The 27,544-nt window shown below is 42.8% G+C and overlaps 1 protein-coding gene across 2 annotated transcripts in view; it reads left to right on the top strand.

Moving 5' to 3' along the window:
- The window catches only part of LOC130282380 (transmembrane protein 150A-like), a 179,465-nt gene that overhangs the window by 97,134 nt on the left and 54,787 nt on the right, over positions 1-27,544 (top strand). For both annotated transcript variants that reach the window (XM_056530572.1, XM_056530571.1), the window contains one exon: positions 3,768-3,839. In XM_056530572.1, the coding sequence (XP_056386547.1) occupies positions 3,768-3,839 (72 nt within the window). The remainder of the gene's footprint in view (positions 1-3,767; positions 3,840-27,544) is intronic.

Here is a 27,544-nt window from a genome sequence, read left to right as displayed (position 1 = left end):
CTCTAGAAAATAAAATTGTAGAAAAAATGTTGTAAGGTTGTCTTAATATTTTCATTAATCTATTTCCCTATAACAGCAGGATTACTGGTTATGTCAACGGCCTTTTGATAATGTTTAACAGGTCCATGTATATGTAAAGGTACTCATACATATGCAGTAGCTATTGGCTGAGGGACAGCGGTTTCTCCTTATACCTCCCCCAATACACATATGCTTGGCTCATCGGAGTATTTGTATTCAGAACTGAGAGGAGGGTAAACTCCAGCTAGTGCTCAGTAATCTTCAGAAGCCCTATAGAGGGAGTACTTGCTGCGAACGGACCCTACTGATCAGCTTCCTATCTGCTATCTTGTGGATAGGGGATAACTTTTCATGCTGGGAATACCCCTTAACACTGTATACCATTCATTACAGTTTCACATGTTTCAGATTTTATGCCGTGGATTTGTGTGTGTGTGTTTGTGTGTGTGTGTGACATCTGCTGTGGATTTGTGTGTGTCATCTGCTGTGGATTTGTGTGTGTGTGTCATCTGCTGTGGATTTGTGTGTGTGTGTTTGTGTGTGTGTGTCATCTGCTGTGGATTTGTGTGTGTGTGTTTGTGTGTGTGTGTGACATCTGCTGTGGATTTGTGTGTGTGTGTTTGTGTGTGTGTGTGTCATCTGCTGTGGATTTGTGTGTGTGTGTTTGTGTGTGTGTGTGTGTGTCATCTGCTGTGGATTTGCCACCCAATGACTTCGTGGGTCTGCAGATCCACCAGTAACTCACTTATACATTAGTACAAACTCTAGTTTTTTTGCATGGAGCATTGGTGGTCTGTACTGTTGGCTTCACATAGGTGCTCTTTAGGGGGCAGAGCTTTCTGTTCTGTCTCATTACCGCAAGTGCTGAACAATCTGTCTATCCAAAGGAAGGGGGATAAGATGTCTGATCTCCCTGCTGCACCCGGCATTGGTTTAGAGCATCTGGTGCAGCGCTTGAGGCCCGTGACGTAATGGCCATGCCCCTCAATGAAAGTCTATGGGAGGGGAGGCCGTCACGCCCCCTTCCATAGACTTGCATTGAGGGGGCGTGGCTGTGACTTCACAAGCGTGGCCTGGCCGTGACGTCACGTGTCTCCGCCCCGCATCACCAGTCATCCGGAACGGAGAAGTTTGTCCCGTGCACTGGATGTCTGGGGTGCCGCAGCAGAGATTGCGAGGGTCCCTAGCGGCGGGACCCCCGTGATCAGACATCTTATCCCCTATCCTTTGGATCAGAATCTGTACAGAGGAAAAGTTGAACAGTTGCCTATAGATATAAGAGCACTTCTTTTATTTTTCACAGACCTTTAAAAAAAAAAAAAAAAAAAAAAAAAAAAAATTATAATAATAATGCAAGCAAAAGAAGCCATCTTATTGGTTGCTATGGGCAAAGGATCAACTTTCCTCTGTACAGGTTTTGATAAATCTCCCCCATGGTGTTTGTGCTGAGTGTTAGGCTCGGGACTGACAGCCAGTTAAAGGGCGGATTTATTTTCCTTTCTCTGTTATGGGAACTGTGCCATGTTTGTAATGTTTTGAAAAGAACCTGGATTGGACTTGTTTAAACCTATTCTGTCAGGTTCCTTGATGCGCCAACCATCTCATGGTGATCCCTGTGAGCTAAATGACTTCTGAGCTGTCTCACTGATGGAGAAGACATTGTAGAATTAGATCCCTTTCTAGTGTCTGCAAATGGTGATGCCAAAAAAAGTGTGAAAACAGGAATTTGTCTGTAGTTTAACAATTAATATTTTTGCTCACATTTGCCAGTGTTTAGTTCCCAGTATTAGTTAAATATTTGCTTGTCAGAAATCCTGTAGTGTTAATCTTAACTTTTCTGTTACTTATTCATATGGTAAACTTTCATTGTGTTATAGAACCATGGCATATCTGTGTGGCTTCTTTTCCTCCTTGAGACAATATAAATTCCCTAAATGAAGAGTGTGTATGGTTATGTTAACCATATAATTTTGTAATTTTTTTGGGTGATATATATATTTTTTTCTTCTAATTTTAAATTTTTACTATTAATATTGTATAATAATCCTGAAATCTTGCTGTTTCTATTCTGGCCACTAGACCTAAAACTAAGCTGAGACTTCCTATTCTGTACAGGTAACTTCCCAGGATTGCCTGGTCTATTGTTGTCCGTGGTCAATTGGTCCTTCTGTAAAGCATATCACTAAATGCTGTTCAAAACCGCTCATGGCAGTCCCCCTAAATAATGCAAACAAATGAAATAAAAGAGACAGATTTAGAAGAAAAAAACATGTTTTAGTATCCTGCTTTTAATCAGGAAAAAAATACCCCTTTATGGTCTATTCACAAGTACAGTATTCTGTGCAGATTTGATGCGCAGGATTTTCTGCTGCAGATTTCAATGTAAACTGAACACAGCTTGAAATCCTGCACATCAAATCTGCACAGAATACTGTACGTGTGAATAGACCCTTAGTACATTCACACGAGCAGACCCACAGCGTATTATACGCTGCAGATCCTCCACTGCAGAACCGCTGCATGGTGGCTATACATATGCCTGCTCGGATCGGCAATATGCCGCTACGAGCAGACACACTGCTATGTGCGAGTTGCCGTGCATGCACGATGATGCACGATGTACTCGCGCACACATCACAGCCACTCCCACTGCTCCATAAGCTAGGCTGAGAGCTGCCGTGATGTGCGAGTATATCTCACATGCACACTGTGACTCACACATCGCAGTATGTCTGCTCGTAGCGGTGTATTGCCTCTCCGAGCAGGCACATGTAAAGCTACAATGCAGGGGTCCTTCAGCGGTGGATCTGCAGTGTAAAATACGCTTTGGGTCTACTCATGTGAATGTTCCCTTAAGGTGGGGGTGTGAAGTCTTGATGTAGTATCATGGTTTCTCAGTGGTTAGCTTTGATATCCGGAGATTGAATCTGACCCAGTTTTAGGTTCTCAGACTTGTGTGTATGTCTCTTGGTACTCTGGTTTCCACCATACTACACACCACTGTAACTATGTGTTGGTGTTGTGTGAGGAATATAAAGGGCTTACAAAAATTATTAATCAGAAAAGCACCATTTGGTTCTTTAAAGGGGTACTCCACTAGTCAGTGTTCGGAAAATTTAGTTCCAAATGCTGTGTGCATACTGTGGGGGTCGGTCACGCCCACTCGTGATGTGACACCACGCCCCCTCAATTCAGGTCTATGGGAGGGGGCATGAAGGCCACCACGCCCCCTCCCATAGACTTGCATTGAGGGGCCGTGGCGTGTGGTCACGAGGGGGTGTGGCCGACCCCCGTAGCGCACAAATCGTTTGGAACTAAATGTTCAGAACGCTGACCAGTGGAGTACCCCTTTAATGTCATGAACATAAATGTTTCACAGTTTTCTGTTGGTAAACTCTGGTATGAGCAGTGCTTAATTTTTTTATTTTAAAGGGAAATTTGGGAATTTTTTACTTTATCTGTGTGTCCTGAACCAAATTATGAGTGTCACATAACAGACCTCACAGCTCTCAGGTTCCTTACTGTCTGTACACAGCATGCTCTGCAACGAAGGTTTGTGGAAAATCATCACTGCAGAGAATGTAATGAAATATATGAATAATGTGATTGTAAAAAAAAAATCAGTAACTATAGTGTAAACTGTCTTGTTTTGTATAATTCATTTCTAAGCACTTTTATGTAGTAGCTTCTTTAGTTGAACTTGTGCTTCCTCTGTTTCTTATGTAATCCGTGTATTTCCTTGGCAGGGTATACAATCACACCTGTGAATCACTAAATGATGGAAGTTGTTGCACGTTGGATCACATCCCTCTTGTAAGGTAAGAGCCTTGGTGACAGATTAATATTTACTAACCTAGCTTCTAATTACATAGGACATTGGGCCAAGAAGTTGGTTCAGTAGCTGAATTGTGTCTATCTCCTTTTTACCTGTAACAAATATTAGGGATCGACCGATTATCGGTATGGCCGATATGGTGATAGGTCTCAGGACCCCCCGACAGGCAGAGGGAGAGAAGCGGGTGGCGGCGACGGTCTATGGCACCGCAAAAGGCACTGCAGTGCATTGATTTAAAGCGCCTGCTTTAAATCCGTGATCTGCAGCGGTGTCGCGGGGGGATAAATAGCTGATAACTTATACCGGAATATCGGTATAAGTTATCGGCTATCGGCCCTAACCTCCACCGATTATCGGTATCTGCCCTAAAAAAACGATATCGGTCGATCCCTAACAAATATAATTCCAGTCTGTATACTGCTAACTAGAACTACTCAGCTGAAGAGTGTGTTCACATGTTCAGTTTTTTTTTATTTGCAAGTATTAAATACAAAGCCAGGAACTGATTTGGAAAGAGGAGACCTCTCAGAATTCCCTTTTTTAATATGTGTCCTTTTTTTTAACTATTCTTGGCTATGTATTGTATATAATTTAAATTAAAAACAAATGTGTAAGCCTTAAAGGGGTATTCCGGGCAAAAATATTTTGATAGGGGATAAGATGTCTGATCGCGGGGGGGCCCGCTGCTGAGACCCCCCGCGATCTCCCTGCAGCACCCGCATTCTATGTGGGTGCTGAATCTCCAGTTACGGAAACCTCCGTCACGCCACGCCCCCTCCATTCATGTCCATATAGAAACTGGAGATTCAGCACCCTCATAAAATGCCATAAACAGGAGCTCTAAAAAAATTGCCTGTAGCTTTTTGACACAATAGGTAAGAAGTTCGTGGAAAGTTTTAACCCCTCTGCCAAAAGGAAACCCTGTCTGAGTATTCTAAGAATATCCCCACTATTAACAGGAGATAAACAGATACATAACAATTGTGGATATGTCATTGACCCAGTTCCCTAATATATTAGAAAAGGGTCGACAGATTTTAACCTATATAATAAAACATTTATCTGGTATTTTGCAAATAATAAAGTTTTATAAAATAATGGAGGCAAACAAGGTGGAACCATTTTTCTTTTTACATACAAATATGTTTTATTTGCTGACCTAAGTTGCCTTATTAAAATCAATCTTCTTCCAAATAATTGTTGGCTTGGTACATTTTTCTGAGTGTCTAAACCTGTGTAGTGTGGTATAATCCATGTTGGCTTGGAAAAAACACAATGGACCAGATGTACAGGTTGGTATACACAGAAGATGATTTATGCAGCTTTGTATCAAGAATTTGTTTTATTTGGACACACACCTACTAAGTGAATGTATGCTGTTAGGCTTCTACATTCATGTGTCTCAACCAGAGGGAGACACTGACAGCAAAGGGCACGTGTGCACAAAGATATTTGGTTTAGAGCTCTCTAATATGCTACAGGTGTCTAATACATGTAAAAATGCCCAAACATACAATAATCAGTTGGTAAATTCCATTCCACTACAGCACTGCTGCTCCCATAGTCCCCATCCAGTCTTTGTTTATATGGCAGCAGCAGTAACATATTGCCTCGTGACCACTGCAACCAATCACTGACCGCATCAGATACTTTCTGTAAAGTGATTGGCTGCAGGGAGTTATGGAAGCATCGACACTGGAAGGTTGAGAAATCGAATTTAACAGATGAATATTGTCTTTGCTGTGTTAACGTTCTGCAGCCATGTTATTGGCCACCGAAGTCTGCTCAGCATTGCAGGGGAGTGTCTCCTACCAGCAGCTTTTTCTGGTTGTAGGGCGGGATGGAGGCATTCTAAACACTCCCCCCACCCCCTCCTCCTCTCTCCCCTTCTCCTCCTTTACTTACCAGGAACGGTACTGCCCAGCGCCAGCTCCCGTTTCATACCAGCAGGAGGCAGCATCACTGTGTAATACTACTACTTATGGGACACAATAATTGTGTCTCCTGTAATATTGAGAAGCTATACAGGCAAGTCCAGAAGAATTAACAGACAAAATATAGATGAAATAAAGGTTTATTTAGACAACTTGTTTCTTCATCCACGGAGCCTTCAATATATGTTATCCAAATAAACTTTTTATTATTACCGTATATCTTGCAGAGTTTGAGTTTTTACCCACTATTTTACCATATTGGGGGAGATTTATCAATCAGCCTGAAACCCTAATCACAGCTCAACTTTCATGTCTTAACAAGCTCTTGGAAAGTGAAAATTGAGCTGTGCTTGGAAAAAACAGGCAATTTAGGATTTTCCTAGTATTATGACGGAAAATATAGATTTTATGAAGACAGGAGGCGAGTATCAAATGCATATTCCTTCTTTATTATGCCCAATGGCAGAAAGAAAAATGCAAATACAAGAATAACATTAAGAAGAAAAAAGATGCATGATCACCTAGCGACCATATGCGACACCTCATAATCTCCACCAATCACATCGCTGTCTGCCCCAATATAAACTGACTCCGGCACCACCTCCTCCTCTTTCTTTATGCTGATCAGTAAACTAGACAGAACTTCAAACAAGGAAGGAACATCCAAACAGCGGTATCGACCAACAACCATCACACTCTCTGGCTACCATGTCAAACCACAAGAACCAAGAGGAACCTCAAGGGACCAACAAAACTTCCAACGGGAAACCACCAACATCGTGATTCAGTAAACTGCAATCCAGACCTTCATCGACCCTTCAATAACCTGAAAAAGAAAAACATGACACAAAATAGGGGTGGGAACCAGGGAGGGATGATACTCTCCTCCTGTCTTCATAAAATCAACATTTTCTGTCATAATACTAGGAAAATCCTAAATTTTATGGCAGACAGGAGGCTCATATCAAATGCAAGTTTAAACACAATTAAGTACAACAACTGAAAGAAGACATTATAAATTTGAAATTGAAACATGATGTTCAGGTCTAAAGTAAAACGTTCTAAAAGTATCCTTTGATGACCAGTCAGCCGCCTTTAAAATATCAGAAAGCGAACCTCCTGTCTGAAATAATTTGGTAGACATGGCGATCCTAGTGGAGTGCGCCTTAAAAATAGACACATCAATACCCGCCAAAGACATAGTCTGCTTCACCCAACGCGCTAAACTTGTAGAAGAAACGGGCAGACGCGGTGAGCAAAAAGAAATGAGAAGTTGAGAAAACTGGGAAGACCGTAACAAAGCTGTCCTTTTGTTCGTATGATTTCAAACAGCGCACCACACATAATTTTGGATGTGTGGGAAAAATCGGGTAGAAGATATAGAAACATAGAATGTGACCATTTGGTCCATCTAGTCTGCCCAATAATCTGAATCCTACCAATAGTCCCTGGCCCTATCTTAGGTGTGTCTTCATGCGCCGTTGAATGGAGAATTGAACTCCCTTAGGAGTATATTGTCTTAATGGAACCGAGGCAAAGCAACATAGTTGCTTAATGGAAACGCTTAATGGAAACGAGGCAAAGGAACATAGTTAATTTGTAAGATAAGAGTTTAATAGATAACGCGTCATTATCCTCCCAGGTAGAAAACATGCGAATAATAAGAGAAACATCCCAAGTGATCTGATGCCGAGAAGTCTGTGGTCTTTTGAACCGTATCACCTTCATAAGACGACATATCAAGGGATGCTGGCCAGCGGCCAGACCATCCACCACCACATGGTGAGCCGAAATTGCTGATCTATAGACATTGATAGTTCGGTATGCCTTACCTGAATCAAATGCTTCTGACAAGAAATTCACAATGTCTGATATAGGGGCTTGAATGAGATCCAGGTGCCGTTGTGAGCTCCAATGTACCCAAAATCCCCAGGCTGATTGGTAAGCCGATCTGGTACCCGGAGCCCATGCCTCATGGATGAGGTCTCTAGCCGACTGTGAAATACAGCCCCCAGTTGTTGATGACCCGAAATCAACCATGCTATCAAAGGTAACTGACCGGAGAGTACTAACGGATGGAACTCTGCTGCTGGACCCCGGAGGATTGCAGGAAATTGAGGACAAAGCCTCATATAATCTATGGCCATCCCCAAGATCTGGGGAAACCAAGATTGAGTCGGCCACCACAGGGTGATCAACACCAGGGTCGACTTCTGATTCTCCATCTGCCATAGCACCCTGGGAATCATTGCAAACGGTGGTAAAGCGTACAGGGTCTCCTGCGGCCAATGCTGAAGGAACGCATCTGTGGTGTCCTGGTACCGCATCCTATCCGGTACCTGTGTGTATAGGTCCCCATAGCCAGAGTCCCTAGGACGTGGGGGTCCTTATTGTCTAGTCCACCCCTAGTCACCTCTCATCTAGATATTAGTTATCTAGTAATTATTTAGGATTTATATATATATATATAGGATTGTACAAATGTATATAAATGGTTAATTACCTCTACATATTGTAGCAGGACCTGCGGGTCACGTGATCAAGGTGAACTGTATGGTTTATTGCTTAAGGACCTTTGGAGGTCCCTATGACGTATTTCTCCCATTACTCCCTGTAACAGTGAGTGACAGTTACTCGGACCAATCCAAAACGGCCCTGCCCATATAAGGGAGCGGCGGCCATTGCTCTCTCTCTTATTCCCGGGCTGTCAAACGAGCAGGATCTGCGCAGCTATTTTCCGCAGTGAGTTAGGCCCGAGACTTGCGGCAATGGCTGATCTATTCAGAATCGTGAATGTATCAATCCCTAAACACTCTGCAAGATCACCGGACCTTATCTATCCCCTAAATCCGGACGGATCTTCGCAAATTACCCTGAATTCAGAGACTTGTATCAGAAGTCAAGGTCCTCAACAACTGTTAGTCATTGAACTGTATAGAGACTGTATTAACGAGACTGTTACTGTTCATTTGATGTACCGCAAGCCTTTAAGTAAAGTTATCCAAGTTCAACTACCTTGTGGACCTCAGTCATTTTATGCATGCACCTATCGTTACTGGAAAGGACGGCGATAGGCCGGAGAATTACCTCAGCATACTAGCCCTCAGCCTGGCGTCACGAACTATAGGGTTAACATTAACCCCTCATCTACCGCAATCAATACTCCAACTACTATTACCCCCCAAGGGCTACCACACATCCATTGCCATGGCCTCCGTATCCGGCCTCCAACTGAAGAACAGGGGCAGTTGATGATTGAGCCGAGAGGCAAACAAATCTTTACTCAGAGGACCCCACAAGGACTGGATTGCCTGAAAGACAGAAGGGTCTAGAGTCCAATCACTGCAATCCGTGAGGTGTTGGGAGTTCCAATCTGCAATTGAATTGGATATCCCCGGAAGGTATTCCGCTTTGAGAATTATGTTCTTTTGAAGACAAAAGTGCCAAAACTCTGTCGCGATGTCCACCAATACCTTCGACCGCGTTCCCCCGAGGTGGTTGATATACTGAACTGCGGCCACATTGTCCATGCGCAGCATGATGCAACAATCCGATCTGTGGGAAGTGAAGCTTTTGAGCGCAAAGGAACCTGCGAGGAGTTCCAGACAGTTGATGTGTAACTGCGACTCTGCTTCTGACCATAGACCCCCCCCCCCCCGTGGAAGATCTAACCGCATCGGGCTTCCCAGCCACTGAGGCTGGCATCTGACTCTATTATCAAATCCAGTTTGGAATTGAAAATGGTTTTCCCATTCCAATCCTCATGAGGCAATGTGGTTGTGGGAATTTTTACACCATATCCTGCATATGGATGGGAAGCAGGAGAGGTCAATTTGTCTGAACAGTGACGTCTCTTCCGGTCAGACTTACCTGGTCTTGTCAGGCCTGAGACCTGAGATGGCATGTGCGGAGAGACCAGTGGCACTACAGGTATCGCCGTCACATCCGGGCACGGCTGTGAAAGAGCCATGGACACAGATCTTGAGATGTTCTTGTTCATGGAAGACATGGCCGAGGCTAATGCGGAATGCTCAGATCTATTTACCAGCTGCTGAAGCATGTCAGAGGAGAGAAACTCTGCCTCCTGCCCTAAAGAGGGGACATCCCCAATTGCCATCTCCATCTTTTCCTCAGACATACTGAAATGTGAAGGTAAAGGGAATATATGTGTGCAAGTAGCTCTATAGTGTGGGTAATAGATGCACAACAGAGGCTGTGGAGAGAACACAGGGGAAAAACATAGTGTGAAATTCAAGTAATACTAGCAGAGTTTAATAAAATCTGGCCTATAAACAGTTAAAAGTTCTCGCAATGCTAGTAGAATGTAATAAAAAACTGGAGCAGAAACAGTTAACAGTGCACAGCAGCAGGGGCAGGAGAACCCAACCCTGCCACTGACATTCATCACCCCCTCTAATAGCGCAGGTTTATAAACACCAGTGCAGCACAAGCAACGCCGGCCAGGAAGTTTATCCCAGCCGCCGACAGGGGGCGCAGCTTTACACCTCGCAGTAGGTCTCGTGAGACCAGCTGCGCCGACGCGACACTCCCACACTAGTGCGCAAGAGGCGCGGAGCCGGCCACGCGAGAGAGCAGGGAAGAAGAATGCCTGATGTCACAGTTAATGGCGGAGCACCGCCGGGAAGGATAAGGGCACAGGTAAGAGATGCCTTATCGACGAGACCCTCTAAAAAGAGAGAGAGAGAGAGGGATGGATAGGGAAATAGGTAGGCAGCAGGACAGAAAAACTGCGGATGCCGGCATATGAAATATCTACACCGGCATCCAGGTACAAGAACGAAAAGGACACTATTAAGGGACGGAGCAGTATACTGAGGCTTCAGAAGAAGCCCAGATGCAAATGATATGAACCAGGGGCACAGTAGCACCCCAAATCGTAGCAACCATATAAAACAGTTCAGACCTGAAACTTATCTGTCCTCCATGCTATTGAGCAGAAAGAAAGAGGAGGAGGTGGTGCCGGAGTCAGTTTATATTGGGGCACATAGTGATGTGATTAGTGGAGATTATGGGGAGTCGCATATGGTCGCTAGGTGACATGCATCTTTTTTTCTTCTTAAAATGTTATTCTTGTATTTGCATTTTTCTTTCTGCTATTGGGCATAATAAACAAAGGGATATGCATTTGATACGAGCCTCTTGTCTGCCATAAAATTAGGATTTCAGGCTGATTGATAAATATCGGCCATTATTGTATTATAAAGCCAGAGAAGTTTTTATCTGTACCACTTTTGCATAGATAAGAGCTTTTAATCACTTTTTATTAAAAAAAAAATAAAAATAAAAAAAAAAATAATTCTGGTTTGTTTGGTTGGTACTTCTTTATGTTTTATGTAGTTGTCCATATGCAATCATTAGTTAAATTTTATTAGTTCAGACAATTATGCACACAGTGATGCCAAACATGTTAACCACCTGGCACCCTGCATTTACATGGCTCAGTACTTTCAGGGACACATACACGTATGCTCAGCACAGTCAGGGACACATACACGTATTCTCAGCACAGTCAGGGACACATACACGTATGCTCAGCACAGTCAGGGACACACACGTATACTCAGCACAGTCAGGGACACATACACGTATACTCAGCACAGTCAGGGACACATACACGTATGCTCAGCACAGTCAGGGACACACGTATACTCAGCACAGTCAGCTACATACAAATGTCAACACAGTCAGGGACACATGCACGTGTATCTTCAGGACAGTTAGGGACACGTACACATATGCTCAACACAGTCAAAGACACATGCACATGTATTCTCAGTGCAGTCAGGGATACAAATGAACACACATCACAGTCATTAATACACATACTTTATATTCTTTTACTTTCTTTTTTTATGTTTGTTTTCTCATTTAAAAAAATTTCTTTTTACATATATTTTCTTTATTGTCGCAGTATATGATAGCAGGGCACATATTTCTATGAGTTCCCTGCTGTGCCCGCTATACAATTCTGCATTTAGGCACCCTGGCAATAAGAGCACTGCCCTGGTGAGTTTGTAGTTACAGGATGGAGCGGTCAGTGTGACATCCCCATCCTGGTAATGGCGCTGCGTGGGGGAGAGGACAGTCTTGTCAAAGCAAGTACCAAGTCACCATTCATGCCTCCATGACAGTGGCTTTCAGGAGCTAGAATGACACTGGCTCCTTCTACCGCTACAAGAGATCACTGAATTGCGCATGTTGTCTGTCATGCCTAATTCAGTGCTAGTGCGGCTCCAACATTTATAAAGAATCTTTGTTATTAAACACAGAGAGGTTATTACACATGGCAGATCCCTGTGTAAATATGTATTAATAAATTAGCAAAATTTCAAGCAGCAGAAAAAAATATATATATCCTTTGTCAGTCATTTACTGTCGTTTCTTTCAATTTCTACTTGTCTGTTGGGCTTTTTGCTTTCAACTTTGTCTTCAGCAAGTGCAAAACATGCTCATCCAGGTTGAGGTCAGATGACTTACTGTACATGGGTGTACGCACAAGTACAGTATCCTGCGTGTATTTGATGCACAGGATTTTAAGATGCAGATTTTAATGTAACCTAATTGACTGAAAATAGCATCAAATCAGCAGCTTCAAATGTGCAGGATACTGTTCATGTGAATACACCCTAAGGCCCCATTCACACGGCAGAAAATCCACACAACTGCATGAATTCTGCATTAGTTCAGTGCTGAATACTGCAGATGTTAAACAGATGTAGAATTGATGGGGAATTTGTGATGAAAAATTCGCACAGATTCTGCACTGATTCTACATGATTCCGCATCTTATCCACAGCCACCCGGGACTTCTGCTGTAATACTACTACCCCCATCATGGAACAGAGTCAGTTACACGTTGGGAGTAGTAGTACAGGGCCTGAGGGATGAATCGCATCAGGTTTCACTTCTGAGACCCGATGCGATCAAAAGTTAACAACCAGGGGAGCGGGCGGCATGCCAGCCACAACACTCCCCAGCGATGTATATTTTTTTTACTGTGAAAATATCAGATTCAAATACCCCGCTGGGAGCCCTGAATGGCTGGCACTAAGTAGCCATACTGGGCTGCTCAATCGGTCTGGCTTCAAGGAGAACACCGCTCCACATGGCGCAGGATACAAAAGGAATGCAGATCAGATAAAATCGAGGTAATTTATTTCCCGAGATGCAATGCGTTTCACTGCGGGAAAGCAGCTTCATAAGATGCCTGATGAAGCTGCTCTCCCGCAGTGAAACGTGTTGCATCTTGGGAAACAAATTACCTCGATTTTATCTGATCTCCATTCCTTTTGTATCCTGCGCCATGTGGAGTGGCGTTCTCCTTGAAGCCAGACCGATTGAATACCTTGCCTACCCGGAGGGCTGCGGATACACTACCTCTTGATGCGCTTACCATTGTTGTGTATGACGTTACACAACCACACCTGGTGAGCTGCGGTCTTATTTCACTTTTATACTGATTATCTCTCTTTTTATCACACCAAGAAGCGCTCTCCCTTTTCTCCCCTTTATACAGGGCTCCTGGCAGGAGCCATCTCTCCTACAGCTCCCCTCCTGCCAGGGAAGAGGGTGGCATTGCGCCGAGATCCTTGGCCAGCCATCTATATTAAAAACCTGATCCGCACCATAGAATTTAAAAAACCCAGCCGGGAGCCCTGAATGGCTACTTGATACCAGCCATTCAGGGCTCCCGGCTGGGTATTTGAATCTGATGTTTTCACAGTAAAAAATATACATCGCTGGGGAGTGGTGCAGCTGGCATGCCACCCGCTCCCCTATTTGATAACTTTTGATCTCAACTGAAACCCAATGTGATCAATCCCTCAGCCTCTGTACTACTTACTCCCAACATAGAACAGACGCTGTTCCATGATGTGAGTAGTAGTACCAGTGCTAGAGTAGTAAAAAATATAGATTTTATTAAATTAAAAAGTTAATAGTTCGTGCAGATTCCGTGTGGAATCTGCTTGCAGTCTTCATGCATTCCGCGCAAAATCGGGAAAAAAGTCGGCCCCATTGACTTCAATGGGATTCTGCAGCCGAAGATCGGTCCCGAATGCCGAATTTCAGCAGCGGAATTCCGGATGCGGAATTTCTGCTGTCTGAATGAACTTGCGTAGTCCCATTAAAGTTAAAGGGGTATTCTAGGGATTTTTATATTAGACTATGTAGGGGCTGTAAAGTTAGTGTAGTTCATAATATAGTGTCTGTACCTGTGTGTGACGGTTTTCACACAATTCTTCTGTGATTTTCACCCCAATATTCATTTTTAACAGCATACAAAATAACTGTTGTCTCAGATTTTTCCCAGCTTGCAATGCGGCCGAGACCTGACTCACTAGTCAGCTAATGACAGGGAGCCTGTCTGCTTCAATGGGTGGAGGGATCGCTTGGTGGGAGAGAGATCAATCTGCAACTAATGCAACAGCTGTAGGCACCCTGATTGAAAACCACAGATCTTTGAATGGATGCAGCTCATTTATGTTTCAAAGGGTGGGGTGGCTGATGTGTGGGAGGGAGGAAAATGGAATTATGGGATTTGTAGTCAAAAAAGAAAAGTGAAACAGGAAATACCAGTTCCCCAAAAGCTAGCCACAGTGTTATGGTAATCTCACAACATAGCCATTTAGCCCCAAGACAAGCGCAGTTCCTTCCTAAGCATGTCCATTACTGTCTGGCAGGTACTTACTAAAATCACCTTATTATGGATAACCCCTTTAATGGGCAATACATTCACATGGAATTCTGCGCGAACAATTCATGCAGATTTTCCGGCATGTGAACGCGGCCTAAAGGAATTTCCACTTTTTAGCTATAAGAAGTTTCAGGGTTGCTTTTTTTGTATCAATAGGACGAACTTATTTATGATCTACTCTCCTCCGTTCAGGTTTTGAACACAAATGTTGGAGTGATTTTGATGTGCGTTGAACAGATTCATCAAATGATGCACGGCCACATCAGGTCAGCATGGCCAGTTTAGATGCTTTTGTAGGGCTGGTGGGAGACAGTCTTTGTTTGTGTGTAAGAGAGGTCATGTGCAACAACTTTGTGACTGTTTGCAAAAGGTTACACTTGATAAGTCCCTAACCACGGCAAACTCTTCTAAAGCGGTCCACCATGTGGTTATGATTCTAAATTGTCACAGAAAAGTCACACAGGAACTGGCTGCGACAATTTAGAGACAAGTTTAGGCAAATAAATCAAACAGTTAAACAGTTTGAATTCCCCCAATATACATATACACTCTGTATATTATAGGAAAGCTGAACAAAGTATGGATCTATGTATTAGTAGTTGGCAGCCCAATAAAAATGGTAACCTTCCCACAGCCCAATTATTGGGAATGAAGGGTTGCATGAACAATCACTGGATTGCTATTACAGCTGTTAACTTCTATTATTAGTAGTACACTGTGTCGGGCTTACACATCGGTGTGTCCAGGCACTGACCGAGCCGCTAGACACCTCAATGCCCATTGGCAAAATGATGGACCCTCCCTAGAAATTATGTCACAGAGGGAACAACTAAATGATGGGCACCAAGAATGAATTCCTCTGGTGGGCTAAAGGTATTCCAGTCAGACACTAGCAGCACGTTCTCTGTTTACACATAAATAGGACTGCAGCTAACGATTATTTTAATAATCGATTAGTTGTCGATTATTTTATCAATTAATCGATCGGAAAAAAATTCAAAATTCCCCCAAAAAGGGCTTCAGCTGATTCTACTTGAAAAGTTATGTACAATGGCCATATTAAAAGCTTCTAGCATGTGACGTGACCAAACAGCAGCAAATGTATTTTTTTTTTTTTTTTTTACATTTACGCCGGTTGCCATACATGATCATTATTAATGATCCTGTACAGAAACCAGTGTAAATTTGATACTGCCGCATGGGTAACTGTCTGAACTATTAAAGTAAAATGTTAATGATTCACTTTTTTTTTACTTTACTCTTTTTATATAGCACTCCTATACAGACTGCAGAGCATTGCACCTGACCCATGTCTGTAGTACAGACTCTGTAGTACTACCAAATACTAGGGTGCAAATGCTCTGCAGTAACCCCCATGTGTATAGCAGTGTATATGTACTATATACACACCGCTATGGTGGTATGTGCAGAGCATTGCACTCTTGTGTCTGTAGTACTTACACTAGGATGCAATGCTCTGCACATACTACCATTTGTATAGCAGTGTGTATGTAGTACACACATACACACACACACACACACTGCTAAACACATGGGGGTATGTGTAGGCCATTGCATCCTAGTGTCTGTACTACAGACACAAGGGTGCAATGCTCTGCACATACCCCCATGGGTAAAGCGGTGTGCACTGCACACTGTACTACAGACACAAGGGTGCAATGCTCTGCATATACTGCTATACATATAGGGGTATATGCAGAGCATTGCACCCTTGTGTCTGTGGTACAGACTAGGGTGCAATGCTCTGCACATACTCCCACCTGTATAGGAATGTACACACACTGCTATACACATGGGGGTATGTGCAGGCTGCAGAGCATTGCACCTTAAGGTCTATAGAAGACACTAGGGTGCACTGCTCTGTCTGCAGTCTGCTCTGCACATACCCCCCATGTGTATAGCAGTTCAGTGCAGAGCAGACACTCACGGGCGGAGGCCCTGGGAGGATCACCGGCCGCCAGGGCCGCAGCACAGTGTGTGTGCTGTATTGGAACCTCAACCTACCCTGGAGGCGGCAGCAGATGACTGCGGCAGAAAATGGAGGGTCACTGATCCTCATGGGCTGAGTGGGGGAAATACAGGTAAAATGGTGGTGGGGGAGGAGACAGTTAGGAGGAGCAGCAGCCTCCTAACTGGTAACACTGATCGGAGGGTGGAGCTGAGAATCTCAGCCTGAGACTGTCACTGAGGCTGCTGCAGGATTTTCGGGACTCGCGCCTGACTGCCCGCCTGCCCGCAGCAGCCTCCTGACCGCAGACAACGAATCGGGCTATTATTCGATAACTGGATTCCTCGACAACTAATCCCGTTATCGAATTTATCGATTAATCGTTGCAGCTCTACACATAAAGATGTGCTGCCAACAAACAGTGCTTTATAGGGGTATACACAGTATAAGATCAGCTGATTGTTGGGCCTTTTGTACAGGGCAGTATTTTGCCTGTTTGGCTGATAATCGCTCCATGTTAAAGGGCCATTGCTTTGCCATGTTACATAGGCCTCTGTGGTTCTTCTTCTCTGCTGCCTGAAGGGACTATCAGAATATGCTCCTCCTGAATCACTTGGGCATCGATGTAAACCTCCTCAGATGTTCTGTGCTGTCCGCTTTTCCCTGGCAAATGCCTATATGATTCATCATAATGGAGTCTGAAATCTCTGCATCATGAAAACCCAGACAAGAAAGAATTAGCAAAAAGCTGAGGGAAGTATTTTACTTGTAAATTGACTTTTTACCCACATTTACGTTTTTTTATGTGTTATTACTCCCTTTAATCATTGCAGTATTCTGCTGTAGTAAAATAGTACATCTATGGTAAGCCTATTTTATATGGCTGTAGAATGTCTAGGTGGAATCAGTAAGAATACACAGTAGAGGTGGTTTACAGCAGTTTATGACTCAGTTACGTATAGTATGGTGCATATTTATATGAGCTTAAAGTAAATTAGTAATCTGCAATATAAATATTCATTAGAGATTACAGGCATTGTTAGAACATACAACATAAGGGCGTCAGTCACCCTGGCCAATTCCCCTCTATTGCTGTAAAGAGCTTTAGCTTTTACCTTGCCTGACCACCAATGTGGCCACCATTGCACCATCCATATGGTTTGTAACCCAACATTTCAATACTCTGATTTGCAAGAAGCTGGATGATATTCCCTTAGGGCAACTCCTAAAATGACTTGGAAACAGTCTTCTCTGAACTGAAAGTTAAAGGACTTTTGCATCAGGCACCACATATTGGCCCTGTGCATGAAGTAAGCCAACTGTATAGACAAGGCAGTCTATAGATGCGCTAGATTTATCAATCAGCCGGCGCTGTTGTGATAAATCTGGCGCATTTGAAGACTGTCCGTCTAAGTTTGCACTGTTTAAGAATTAGACCCTTGTTAGTAAATTCTCCCCATTGAGTAGTTAGTAGAGCTTTTGGCTTGCTACATTTAAATTTGTTTCTTGTCAAGCTCTCAGCGGAATTTATTAATATCCTTTTGAATTTGCTGTGTAAGAGAACCATTGCTATGTTTGCTGTTCCCACCACAGTCAGTATAGTACATTCTTTTTTTTAGTTACTAAAGGACCCTTTTTTTGGGAAACCCACTGAAATACCACATTTAAGTCAACAGTTATGAAAGGAAAGGATCATCAGTTAGAGGATTTGTACATTTCATAACTGGTTAGAACTTATGACACACATGCTGGCAGAGAAAATAAAATGCAGTGTACTCCTCACTTCTGCTGTACAACTTGTATTGTGTAAAGGAGTTAGTTACTACTAATGGATATTTGCAGTCAGAGATTCACACAAACAGTGAACCCAGGTCCCGGAGAACAATATGGGATCCTGGATTTCCAGCTGCTAATTTGACTCTACTTTTATATCTTCTGAGCTTACCTGACTGGAACCATTTGTGATGTCATAGGATGCCACCTGGCTGACATTTACTTGTGATGATGTCACAGCAGCTTAATTGAAACAGTTGTGTTGTCATAGCACATCACCAGACTGAATCTACGATTAAGTCCCAGTAGGGCAGAAACCTGTCAGACAGAGGCCTCCATGTCATGAAACAGCTTGCTCCTGTTTTGTGTCTAAAGTTAAGTTTTAGTATCCTGTGCTGTATGAGCTGCTGTTCCTTTATTTTTGTTTGAACATTGCCTGGCTTAACCTTACTTGTGATGTCACAGCAGCTCATCTGACTAGCCTTGCTGGGAGAGTATTTTGGAGACCCAACACAGAAGGCACTTAGTACACTGCTTTATCTATCCAACAGTAATTGTTTGATGGGTAGGAAGGAGTGTAGTCCCTTACATGTCCACTAATAGACATTAGACACCGCTATTTTTATTTTAAATTTTTAATATGACAAGAAAACCCCTTGGCCTGCTGGATCCCTGTTGCACATATCACATGTCTGCCATGTCCTTGTTTACACTGTAATCCACAGCTTGCCATCCTTATAGTTCGTTGACACCGCCTTTGTGTCAGAAAGTCTCTTAACCCCTTAAGGACTCAGCCCATTTTGGCCTTAAGGACTCAGACAATTTAATTTTTACGTTTTCATTTTTTCCTCCTCGCCTTCTAAAAATCATAACTCTTTTATATTTTCATCCACAGACTAGTATGAGGGCTTGTTTTTTGCGCGACCAGTTGTCCTTTGTAATAACATCACTCATTATATCATAAAATGTATGGCGCAACCAAAAAACACTATTTTTGTGGGGAAATTAAAACGAAAAACGCAATTTTGCTAATTTTGGAAGGTTTTGTTTTCACGCCGTACAATTTCTGGTAAAAATGACATGTGTTCTTTATTCTGAGGGTCAATACGATTAAAATGATACCCATTATTATATACTTTTATATTATTGTTGCGCTTAAAAAAAATCACAAACTTTTAAACCAAATTAGTACGTTTATAATCCCTTTATTTTGATGACCTCTAACTTTTTTATTTTTCCGTATAAGCGGCGGTATGGGGGCTCATTTTTTGCGCAATGATCTGTACTTTTTTTTGATACCACATTTGCATAAAAAAAACTTTTAATACATTTTTAATAATTTTTTTTAATAAAATGTATTAAAAAAGTAGGAATTTTGGACTTTTTAAATTTTTTTTTGTTCACGCCGTTCACCAAACGGGATCATTAACATTTTATTTTAATAGTTCGGACATTTACGCATGCGGCGATACCAAATATGTCTATAAAAAATGTTTTTTACGCTTTTTGGGGGTAAAATAGGAAAAAACGGACGTTTTACTTTTTTATTGGGGGAGGGGATTTTTCACTTTTTTTTTACTTTTACATTTTTTTACATTTTTTTTTACACTTGAATAGTCCCCATAGGGGACTATTCATAGCAATACCATGATTGCTAATACTGATCTGTTCTATGTATAGGACATAGAACAGATCAGTATTATCGGTCATCTCCTGCTCTGGTCTGCTCGATCACAGACCAGAGCAGGAGACGCCGGGAGCCGCACGGAGGAAGGTGAGGGGACCTCTGTGCGGCGTTATGAATGATCGGATCCCCGCAGCAGCGCTGCGGGCGATCCGATCGTTCATTTTAATCGCGAACTGCCGCAGATGCCGGGATCTGTATTGATCTCGGCACCTGAGGGGTTAATGGCGGACGCCCGCGAGATCGCGGGCGTCGGCCATTGCCGGCGGGTCCCTGGCTGCGATTAGCAGCCGGGATCAGCCGCGCATGACACGGGCATCGCTCCGATGCCCGCGGTTATGCTTAGGACGTAAATGTACGTCCTGGTGCGTTAAGTACCACCTCACCAGGACGTACATTTACGTCCTGCGTCCTTAAGGGGTTAAGCTATTTTGAGTGTCGCAAATACTACCTTGTCTGCATACACATTACACAGAGATGACTACATATGTGCACATATACAGTGCATAGTGAAAGTATTCGGCCCACTTGAACTTTTCGACCTTTTGCCACATTTCAGGCTTCAAACATAAAGATATAAAACTGTAATTTTTTGTGAAGAATCAACAACAAGTGGGACACAATCATGAAGTGGAACGAAATTTATTGGATATTTCAAACTTTTTTTTTTAAACAAATAAATTGGGCGTGCAAAATTATTCAGCCCCTTTTACTTTCAGTGCAGCAAACTCTCTCCAGAAGTTCAGTGAGGATCTCTGAATGATCCAATGTTTACCTAAATGACTAATGATGAAAAATAGAATCCACCTGTGTGTAAACAAGTCTCCGTATAAATGCACCTGCACTGTTATATTCTCAGAGGTCCGTTTAAAGTGCAGAGAGCATCATGAAGAACAAGGAACACACCAGGCAGGTCCGAGATACTATTGTGGAGAAGTTTAAAGCTGGATTTGGATACAAAAAGATTTCCCAAGCTTTAAACATCCCAAGGAGCACTGTGCAAGCGATAATATTGAAATGGAAGGAGTATCAGACCACTGCAAATCTACAAAGACCTGGCCGTCCCTCTAAACTTTCAGCTCATACAAGGAGAACACTGATGCAGAGATGCAGCCAAGAGGCCCATGATCACTCTGGATGAGCTGCAGAGATCTACAGCTGAGGTGGGAGACTCTGTCCATAAGACAACAATCAGTCGTATACTGCACAAATCTGGCCTTTATGGAAGAGTGGGAAGAAAGCCATTTCTTAAAGATATCCATAAAAAGGTGTCATTTAAAGTTTGCCACAAGCCACCCTGGAGACACACCAAACATGTGGAAGAAGGTGCTCTGGTCAGATCAAACCAAAATCGAACTTTTTGGCAACAATGCAAAATGTTATGTTTGGCATAAAAGCAACACAGCTCATCACCCCGAACACACCATCCCCACTGTCAAACATGGTGGTGGCAGCATCATGGTTTGGGCCTGCTTTTCTTCAGCAGGGACAGGGAAGATGGTTAAAATTGATGGGAAGATGGATGGAGCCAAATACAGGACCATTCTGGAAGAAAACCTGAATGGTTCACAAATAAACATATCCAGGTGTTAAAATGGCCAAGTCAAAGTCCAGACCTGAATCCAATCGAGAATCTGTGGAAAGAACCTCACTGAGCTCCAGCTGTTTTGCAAGTAGGAATGGGCAAAAATTTCAGTCTCTCAATGTGCAAAACTGATAGAGACATACCCCAAGCAAGGTGGCGCTACAAAGTATTAACTTAAGGGGGCTGAATAATTTTGCACGCCCAATTTTTCAGTTTTTTATTTGTTAAAGTTTGGAATATCCAATAAATTTCGTTCCACTTCATGATTGTGTCCCACTTGTTGTTGATTCTTCACAAAAAAATGTGTTTTATCTTTATGTTTGAAGCCTGAAATGTGGCAAAAGTTCAAAAAGTTCAAGGGGGCCAAATACTTTCACGATGCACTGTATGCACTGGAAGAAACGGTGCTCGAAAAATAAATAATAATATACAGGAGACTAGCCCCTGCCTACAGTTCTGTTCACCTCAGTACTTCTCTTACTAATCTAGGTAATGACTCGCATGCATCTCATGTGGTGACTGACCACCATCTCACATGCCTGTCTAGGCATTTTTTCTCCATTCAAGCATATACTAAAATTTCTCCTACATCATCAAGCAGTCTGCTTTTCCAGTGCTCAATACCCAGTTGCCCTAAAATGCAACAATGCTTCTTAACCAATGATCTATATCTTGTGTCTTCTGCTTGATCTATTTTCATACAAATGTGTTATGCTACAGGAGCTGTATGTTTAAGGCTTGGAAAAAAAAATGGGATTAAATCCTGTTATGGATTTTTTTGGGGGGAAAAATACAATTTTCCCATAACTGGATCTTGTATTAATCTTTATTCTTATTATGCAGATCATAGATAAAGCAGCTTTTTGAGGGAGCTATAGTCTGTTTTATAACCGCCTCAGCCCACTAAAAATTCCATGTTTACCACTGAAATTCCCATCCCTGGCAGCTCTTGAATTATGCAGACTTGCTTTCTGTAAATGAGGCCTATCTTTCCGACAAGCTGTGCCTGTACACTGCTAACCTTTTTAGGGTTCTGTGAGAAATGCAAATACAGAGAAGGGATGTGTGGGAGGAAATTTCTGGAAAGTGGTGAGCACATTTTGGAGTTGTTCAGCCAAAATTCCATGAGTGCGTGTTGTACCTAATCCAGGCCAGCATAGGCTTGTTTATGTACTTGTTTCCAGAGAAGTGTGTATTCATTTAGTGCAGTACAGAAGTTAAGATTTGTGCTTTCGTTCAGGCTTGTCACATTTAGAGGAAAAGTGTGGTGCTTCCAGCTCTAAGGACATCTGAAACAATCCCCTAGAATATTTACTAAAACAGCTGTCACAAAAAAGTGCTTGTAGTACAGAAGCCAAAGTATCTGGTCTTCAGGGTCCGAGTATTATGAGAGCTGATGTAGAAGTCTAATATTGTTAAGGGTCCAGTGGCACGAGTGTGTAATAAAAGTTCTTACTACAATGCTTCCCTCTTGGCAAATCTACTAAGAGATGTTGTCCTTGAAGAACCGATCACCTCATTGATCACCTCTGTCAGACAGAGGATCTATCTCGCTAGTCATTACCCACTAGAATAATGTAGATAAGGGTATTTAATTGATGCCAACACAGAAGTGGAGCTGTCTGCTGGTTCTAGACTCTTTACGATAGGATTGATGCTGGGCTTCAGTCCCTCAAAGGTGACAGTTTGTGCCAAAGGGGACATTAAGGGATCTTTTATCCTTTTGAAAAAATTTGTCACATTGGCAGACAATGGTCTCGGATCACAATAACACAAGGTCTTGCACTTCATATGACACACCAATATGCAAGGATACCAAGAAGGAATTGGGGAATGAAGCAAAATGAAAAGTTATGCAACAGTTTATCTTTTTGTTTAAAGGAGTTTTCTAAGTTAAAAAATAAATTACACTGCTCAAAAAAATAAAGGGAACACTAAGATAACACATCCTAGATCTGAATGAATGAACTAATCGTATGAAATACTTTCGTCTTTACATAGTTGAATGTGCTGACAAAAAAAAATTACAAAAATAATCAATGGAAATCAAATTTATCAATCCATGGAGGTCTGGATATGGAGTCACACTACAGGCTGATCCAAAATGAGGCTCAGTAGTGTGTGGCCTCCACGTGCCTGTATGACCTCCCTACAATGCCTGGGCATGCTCCTGATGAGGTGGCAGATAGTCTCCTGAGGGATGTCCTCCCAGACCAGGACTAAAGCATCTGCCAACTCCTGGACAGTCTGTGGTGCAACATGGCGTTGGTGGATGGAGACAGACATGATGTCCCAGATGTGCTCAATCGGATTCAGGTCTGGGGAACGGGCGGGCCTGTCCATAGCATCAATGCCTTCCTCTTGCAGGAACTGCTCACATACTCCAGCCACATGAGGTCTAACTTTGTTTTGCATCAGGAGGAACCCCGGGGCGGCCGCAGCAGCATATGGTCTTACAAGGGGTCTGGGGATCTCATCTCGGTACCTAATGGCAGTCAGGCTACCTCTGGCAAGCACATGGAGGGCTGTGCGGCCCCAAAGAAATGCCACCCCGCACTGTTACTGACCCACCGCCAAACCGGTCATGCTGGAGGATGTTGCAGACAGCAGAATGTTCTCCACGGCGTCTCCAGACTGTCACTTTTTCACATGTGCTCAGTGTGAACCTGCTTTCATCTGTGAAGAGCAGAGGGCGCCGGTGGCGAATTTGCCAATCTTGGTGTTCTCTGGCAAACACCAAACGTCCTGCACAGTGTTGGGTTGCAAGCACAACCCCCACCTGTGGACTTCAGGCTCTCAAACCACCCTCATGGAGTCTTTTTCTGACCATTTGAGTGGACACATGCAAATTTGTGGCCTTCTGGAGGTCATTTTGCAGGGCTCTGGCAGTGCTCCTCCTGCTCCTCCTTGCACAAAGGCGGAGGTAGGGGTCCTGCTGCTGGGTTGTTGCCCTCCTACAGCCTCCTCCGCATCACGTGATGTACTGGCCTGTCTCTGGTAGCGCCTCCATGCTCTGGACACTACGCTGACAGACAAAGCAAACCTTCTTGCCACAGCTCGCATTGATGTGCCATCCTGGATGAGCTGCACTACCTGAGCCACTTGTGTGGGTTGTAGACTCCGTCTTATGCTGTCAATAGAGTGAAAGCACAGCCAGCATTCAAAAGTTACCAAAACATCAGCCAGGAAGCATAGAAACTGAGAAGTGGTCTGTGGTCACCACCTGCAGAACCACTCCTTTATTGGGGATGTCTTGCTAATTGCCTATAATTTCCACCTGTTGTCTGTTCCATTTGCACAACCGCAAATTAAATTGTCAATCAGTGTTGCTTTGTGAGTGCACAGTGTGATTTCACAGAAGTGTGATTGACTTGGAGTTACATTTTGTTATTTAAGTGTTCCCTTTATTTTTTTGAGAAGTGCATATTCGGTTTTATTTATTTGTTAGTTAAAGGGGTACTCTGGCCCTAGACATCTTATACCCTATATAAAGGATAAGATGTTTGATTGCGGGGGTCCCGCCGCTGGGGATCCCCGCAATCTCTCCTGCAGCACCCACTTGTCATCAGCCTCGAGTGAAGATCACTCAGTGCCTAATGACTCATGATACAGGGGCCAGAATATTGTGACATCACGGCTCCGCACCCTTGTTATGCCCCACCACCTCAATGCAAGCCTATGGGAGGGGGCGTGATGGCCACCACACCCCCTCCAAAAGACTTGCATTGAGGGTGCAGGGCGTGACATCACAATACTCTTGCCCCTGTATCGTGAGTCATGGGACACGGAGTGATCTTCGCTCCGTGAGGCTGACAAGTGGGTGCTGCAGGAAAGATTGCGGGGGTCCCCAGCGGCAGGACCCCCACGATCAGACATCTTTGGATAGGGGATAAGATGTCTAGGGCCGGGGTACCCCTTTAAGTCCAATAAAGGGCCTGCGTCCAGTGTACACCACCAGCCATGGAATGGCACAGTTGCCCTGAGATAACTAATAAGACTACATGCACTTGACACCACAAGTATGGCGCTTGGCACTAGTTGCAGTTTGTGGGTGGTGGCCAGCAGTAGCAGAATTGCAGTGTGGGATATATATGCATATAGTTTTATTATTACCTATGTTTTTGTAGGGAAAAAACAGTGTCAAATGCTTGTCATACACACACAACTGCCTACTTGTAATGGCCAGTAGATCCTTGCAATAAACATTGGGGGAGATTTATCAAAATCTATCCAGAAGAAAAGTTGCTGAGTTGCCCATAGCAACCAACCAGATTGCTTCTTTCATTTTTTCAATCTGATTGGTTGCTATGGGCAAATCGGGAACTTTTCCTCTGGACAGGTTTTGATAATTTTCCCCCATGGTGTTTAAATAAAGACTCTAGTTCTGAGTCCAAATGGACACAGGAGCTAATGTGAGTTAGGACGACATCTGTAAAGCACTATGATATATATTGGCTCTGTATAAGCAATAAAAACAAATGATTAAAAATCCAGAAGTTTTGGTCATTTTTATTTTACGATCCTATAATATAAAACATGCTGAAATCTTGCATTTAAAAAAAAAAAAATTTTATTTCATGTTTTTTTTTATTGAATTTAAAGAGAAAACATACAAATAAACAAACACATACCAAATAGTGGGAAACATAAAACAGGTCAAGGCTTATTATAGAAAAAGAGAAAAGACTTTCTGGCAACTTTAGCCTCATAATAATCTAAAACTTCTCCTCCTTATGATAGAAAGGATTACAGTAAAAGGTACGGTATATACATTAGACAGGTTCATGCTATTTATTATTCACAATAGGCGATAGTTGGAGCTCCCCTCCTTCCCTGTACTCTGCACAGGTCACAGAGCAGGTCACAGAGCAGGGCTCGAACTCTTCCAAAGAATTCAATTAAAGTCATCTCCAGTCTGTTTCCTATGTACATGGGGCTAGCTGTAAAGCACATCTTAAATGCTGTGCAAAGAGCTCGGCAAGATGGCTTTCCCATAATAATGGCCCAAAAAAATAAAATGAGGTACAGAAAACAAAAAAAAAAACCTACCGTCAGAAAATACAAACTGATTAGGGCTCGTTCACATGGTCGTTGTGCTCTGGTAAAGGGAGCTCCATTGGCCAATCCATCGGAAAAACAGGAGTGGAGCGGAGAAAAAAATATTGCATGTCTTATATATATTTTTTCCTCTGTTCAACTCCTGTAAAATAGCAGATTCCCCGACTGCTCCCCATTCAAGTCCACAGAACCGGTCAATAGAACCGTTCTACTTCTGTTCATTGCAAAAAAAGGGGTATTCCAGGATTTTTTTTTATTTGACTGCTACAGAGGCTGTAAAGTTAGTGTAGTTCATAATATAGTGTCTGTACCTATGTGTGACAGTGGTCTCACAATTCTAATGTGATTATTGCCCCAATATTTATTTTTAACAGCATACTAAATTACTCATGTCTCAGGATTTCCCAGGTTGCAGTGTGTCGAGACCTGACACCACTAGTCAGGTGATTAGAGGGAACCTGTCCTGCTTCAATTTTGCAACAGCTGTAGGCCCCCTGATTAGAAAACACTGTGTTTCAATGGGTGGGGTGGCTGATGTGGGAGGAAGGAAAGTGACCTCAAACTTTCAAGCATGGAACTGTGGGATGTGTAGTTTAGAGAACAAAATCAAACAGGAAATACCCAGTGCTGGCAAGTAAGCACTAAAATCACCTTATGGTGGATAACCCCTTTAACCCCTTAAGGACTTAGGGTTTTCCCGTTTTTGCACTTTCGTTTTTTCTTCCTTACCTTTAAAAAATCATAATTATTTCAATTTTGCACCTACAAATCCATATGACAACAGATTTTACCCAAAAATCGACGGCAAAATGGAAAAAAAACTCATTTTGTTACAAAATTGAAGAAAAAAGGACACCTTCTCTTTATTCTGTAGGTCCATGCAATTTAAAATGATACCCTACTTATATAGGTTTGATTTTGTCGTACTTCTGGAAAAAATCATAACTACATGCACGAAAATTAATACGT

The sequence above is a fragment of the Hyla sarda genome, chromosome 7 (genome assembly GCF_029499605.1).
Source record: "Hyla sarda isolate aHylSar1 chromosome 7, aHylSar1.hap1, whole genome shotgun sequence".
NCBI lineage: Eukaryota > Metazoa > Chordata > Amphibia > Anura > Hylidae > Hyla > Hyla sarda.
Note: the sequence above shows the minus strand (reverse complement) of the source record. Positions and strands in the feature narration are given on the sequence as shown.